General features: G+C 48.0%; 1 protein-coding gene across 1 annotated transcript in view; it reads right to left on the bottom strand.

Annotated features, from left to right (window-relative positions):
• Positions 1 to 285: 285 nt before the first annotated feature.
• The window catches only part of LOC104159845 (tumor necrosis factor alpha-induced protein 2-like), an 11,437-nt gene continuing 7,058 nt past the window's right edge, over positions 286 to 4,664 (bottom strand). Inside the window, exons 6-11 of the mRNA XM_009697864.1 lie at positions 4,506 to 4,604; positions 4,211 to 4,334; positions 3,132 to 3,254; positions 2,079 to 2,234; positions 828 to 949; positions 286 to 418 (exon numbers count right to left, since the gene is read on the bottom strand). Coding sequence (XP_009696166.1) covers positions 286 to 418; positions 828 to 949; positions 2,079 to 2,234; positions 3,132 to 3,254; positions 4,211 to 4,334; positions 4,506 to 4,604 — 757 coding nt within the window. The remainder of the gene's footprint in view (positions 419 to 827; positions 950 to 2,078; positions 2,235 to 3,131; positions 3,255 to 4,210; positions 4,335 to 4,505; positions 4,605 to 4,664) is intronic.

The following is a 4,664-nucleotide window of genomic DNA, read 5'->3' as shown; positions in this document are numbered from 1 at the left end:
CAGTGTCCAGGCAGACAACGTGGTGGCACCAAGGAGACCTTGGGGGAGTCCGTGACTGGTGCGAGGAGAAGCCCCGCTCCTTGTGGGCACTGCTCCTCCCGTGGGCGCATCCTCCTCCTGGCCCTGCGCAGAGGATGGTGATTCCCATAGAGATGCTGAGGACCAGATTAGAACAACGTATTTTCTGTAAGAAAAGGTGGCAGTGTGCGCTGAGCATCGCTCCAGGGGATGGTCTCCATCCCCAGCTTAGCTGACAGTCCAGCACAAGAGGGCGACAAGGGTGGCCTAGGACACATTTATGTTGGAGAAGAGCGGGACCCCGGGCAGCGTGGAAGCCGTGCAGTCTGCCAAGTAGCCCAGGATGCTTTTGAGTTCGCTGCGTGACAAATTGGCTTTTTTTTCTTCCAGGTGCTTTTTGCTGTGGAAAAGAAATGGGTAGGTGTGATCTCCCCCCCGCAGATCTCTGTGTGCAAGGTCCCCCGCACCAGGATGTGGCCCCCCGACTGCAGCGGGCACTGAGGTCCCTGGCAGATGCCAGCTCAGCATCTGGCAGTCCTACACAGGACCCAGTGCTGTCTCGGGGGGTTTGCGGTAGGATAAGGAATCTCCAAGGTAAAGGAGAATATCAGGCCAGAGTTTGGAATATATGAATAGGGACTTTATTTTGTTGTCCGATGGCACTGGGATTGCCACAGCCTGGCAGGCAGCCCCCACCCCTTTTTATAGACTCAGGCTATATGAACCTCACCTCTACTCATATTTGACTGTTTTCTGCCTCAGTTAAAATTCCATGTAAGTATTTGCAAATCTGTTTCAGCATCTCTTACCGGATATCTGGGTATGTTGTGGCGAGTGTTGCAACTTCAATTTTAATAGCACCTAAATCCTGAAGTCGGATTATTTCAGCCAGTTTGGGAAGCGCCAGATTCAGCCACGTGGCTTGAGACCCCTGCGAGAAGAGAAAGCGGTCAGCAGGGCATCGTGAGGGTGCAAACCTCCGCCCGGCACAGGAGCTGTGTTTCACAGTGGGTGCAGCTGAGTCGGCTCCTGAGGCTGTTTCCTGGCAAGGGGGAAGGACACGGCAGTGATTTTAGGTGTCTCATTGTTTTCAGTGATGTTTCTAGCCCAGACTTTGCCTGGGCCTGCCTTGGAAAAATTGGATTAGCTTTGTGGTGTTTTTTAATCCTCTTACACAAGTGGTGTAGGGTTTGCCCTAAGATTGAGGTTTCCACATCCACCTCGACAGACTCTCTCTCTGCTCTTCCCTCCTATCACATTTTCCTTTCCTTGGATTTCTATGCTGCTCGGCTTGTGTATGAGGTCTGATGGGCGTTGCCATGTGCTGTTCTCTCCCAGCTCCTCACACTACCCTGCCTTTAGCATCTCCAGGCATTGCCAAAGTCTGCTCCCTGCCCACTCAGTAAAAGCCCTGACTGGACCTGTTTTTTGGCCATTGGATATCCCAAGGTGCCAGCTATCTGACCTCCTGCCCACGCTGTGTGAAGCTCAGGCTTGTTCCTTCTCCAGTCAAGTGTGTGGGGGGTGGTGGAGGATGGGGTTTGGCTTTTTTTGCAGGCAAATTTAGAGGCATGGAAGGAGGGAGGTGTCAGAGGACAGAGAGGGGTGTTTTAGCCATGCCTCTTGTGGAGAAAACCCTTGTGTACCACAGAACCCATGTTACCCATTCCAGCCCCTGCCTGGCCCAAAAGCAGCAGAGTGAGGGAAATCAAGGGCAAGGGGGAAGAGTCAAAACCCAGACTCTGTGCAAGTTATACTGAAACCAGAGAAGACTAGCTAAATCTTCTGACCCTATTAATATAAACCTTCAAAAGGAAAACACTGCCTATGGGACAAAGTAGGATGAAATTATGGCTCTCCATCCAGGGGAGGGGCAGGCTGGTGGCGAGGGAGCCTTCCTCCCCGCAGGCACTTGGCTGCCTCTTTCTGCCTAAGGTCCTGCCTTCCAGGAAACTCAGCTGAGTTGGAAAGGTTAACGAGAAGCCCCAGAAAATTTATTTTCCTGTTTCTCAGTGTGTCTGTGCCCCGTGCTGTTGTGTTCGTGGCAAATGCTGACGTACACTGCTGGTGCAGAAGGCTTCCAGGTCAGCAGCGTTCTTGGAGATGTGTTGGGCCAGGTTTTGCTGTTGAGCTGGAGTTTTCAGGCTGACTTTCCTCTTCAGCAGCCTCACAATGTACTCTTTAACCAAATGGGCATGGATCTTCTCGACGATAACCTGTTGGGAATGAAAGGGGGGATCATCCCTCTATCTTTTGCTTGGGAACAAAACAAATGATGTGCATGGATGGAGGACAAAAACACCTTGGATGCTGTAAGACATGCCCCACCAAACGCCTGCTGCTAATCACATGTCAGGAACGGCGCTGATTGCCAAGGTCCCCACGACTGGTTACGCGACATCCTAGATGCCGAGAATTTCTTTGTACTCAAACTAATGAAGTGCGGGAATTTCCAGATGTTGTTTCCTTCTGGGAAGAGTTTAAAGTGTAGAAAAGATCTCCATGTGTTAGAGAAGTAACAGTACTCCAAAGAAACAGGAATTCATGTTGCTTCTCCTGTTCCTCTCTCTAATACACAAAACATCATAATTTTGTTTCAGCTACTAAAAAGACAAAGGCAGGAAATCAAATATTTTTTTATATGGTGATGTTTCATATATACTCCGGCACCACTAAAAATGTGGTTGTGGCTCAGTTATCTGGGATTTTTCCCAGTTGCATCCATCTCCTCCAGTCCTTAGGGCAATCAAAGGAGCCATGAGACAGAACCATCCAATTGCATCCATGTTTCAAGGTTGCTAAACCAAACACATGCATAAATAAAGCTGTATTTTGGGTGGTCCCTAAAGCACTTTGTCTACAGCAGGAGTGTCTTTTTTCTGCAAACACTGCAGCAGAGCTACAGGAATCTGCTTCTGTTGGAGAAGAGTAAGATTTATGTGGCTAACCTAGGTAAACTGCATGCTGACGGAAATCCTGCCTGAGAGGGCTCTCCAATGCTATGTCAGCTCACCAGCTTAATATGGGTCAAGGCAACTCAAGTCTCAGAGGATCAGAGCTGAAAGCACAGCCTCAGCATCCCAGAATGATTCCAGTATTTCTCTTGGACTTACGTGGTAGAAAGAGTCCTTTAGGGTCCGGAAGTCTGAAATATGTTTGCTGGTGGTTTTAATGATCTCGTTCATAATTTCATTGCTGCAGTCCCACTTATTTTCTGTAAACTTCTTATAATTTGGCTGAAAAAAAAGGAAAATCTGTTTAGTTCCCTCAAAACAAATTCAATGCACATGTATATTTAGCATTTCTATATGTACGGTATCCTACATAGTGACAGCACGGTGTGCAGTCCTGTGCAGGGACATGTGATGATGACTTACAGGGGCAGGGGAAGAGGGGGCCATATTGGGTTTGTGTCCCCTTCTTAGTTCCTCATGGTGAAGAAGACTGAGGGCTTGAAAGGCTCATATTGGAGATGCTTTTTTTATTTCCACATTTTTAATGTTTTGTCCACCCCATCTAATTAGAGAATTATGGAATCATCAGGGAAAAAAATGAATCATTACGAGATGTTTTCAATCACAATTTTTCTTTGCTACAGTAAATAAATATGAAAATAAAAAAAATCACCTCTGCTCTGTCATGCCTTCTAAAAGGCCCTAGAGAGAAAGCAGGAGAGATTGTGGCAGAACATTCCTGACTCCTACGCCTTCCGCTCCACCACACTTGCTTAACTTAAAAAGCTTGTGTTATATATAAAAAGAAAAAAAAAAAAAAGAAAGAAGCCAAGGGTGCCTTTCAGGCCACCTTTATGAAGAAGCCAAAAGCTGTGTAATTGCAGTTCATGTCATTTGTGATTGCTTCCTACTGTTTGGAGTGTGAACACTTGCAGGTTGAGACTCTCCCTTCTGCAGCAGTTATCTGAGCCGTGATCAGCACATTTTATGTTTGTCTGCACAGTCATGCCTATGTAGCTGCACCCATTTTGCCTGCAGGCTTGAGGAGCAGCTCAAAGAGAGGTGAGTTTGAGTTTTCTGGCAGCAATGCAAGTTAGGACGGATGCTGAAAGGTGACCTGGCCCAGACCCCTTCTGAACTTTGCTGCATTTGAATCAGAGATTTGGGCAGGAGAACGTGCCTGGCCCTGGCACAGGCTGAGCCATGGGGCAGGAGGGTGTGGGGTGCGGACACAGTACCTTCAGCTGGGCAAACAGCTGTTGAAGCAGCACGTCAAAGCCGCTGTTTTCAATGTCGCCGAGAGTGCTTAGGATACTGGCTTTATTGTCATCTTTTTCTGCCATGTTTTTCTCTGCGTAGTCTCTGCAAGGAAATATCAGCAAGGTCAGAATAATCTGCCCTCGAAAGAGAGAGAGAGTAATACAGAGGTCTCCAAACCTTCCTCTGCAGGCAGATGGACCTTGCTCTACCCACTCTGGGGTACCTCCATTGCCTGCAGAGGAAGGAGCAAAGCCTTTTCTTTTGGACCCTTACCTAAAATTCCAGCAGTTGTTAATATTTGCAATCAGTATAGGCTTGTAGTGTCTGTGCTTCTTGCTTTTCTCCTTAAAGTCTTCAAAAGCATCCTTGTAGCTGGAGGGGAGATGGGAAGAGGGGAGGTGAATGAGTGTGTGCCCGGGGCGGCTCTGCCAG

The sequence above is a fragment of the Cariama cristata genome, unplaced genomic scaffold, assembly GCF_000690535.1.
Source record: "Cariama cristata isolate BGI_N322 unplaced genomic scaffold, ASM69053v1 scaffold21050, whole genome shotgun sequence".
Taxonomy (NCBI): Eukaryota; Metazoa; Chordata; class Aves; order Cariamiformes; family Cariamidae; genus Cariama; species Cariama cristata.
Note: the sequence above shows the minus strand (reverse complement) of the source record. Positions and strands in the feature narration are given on the sequence as shown.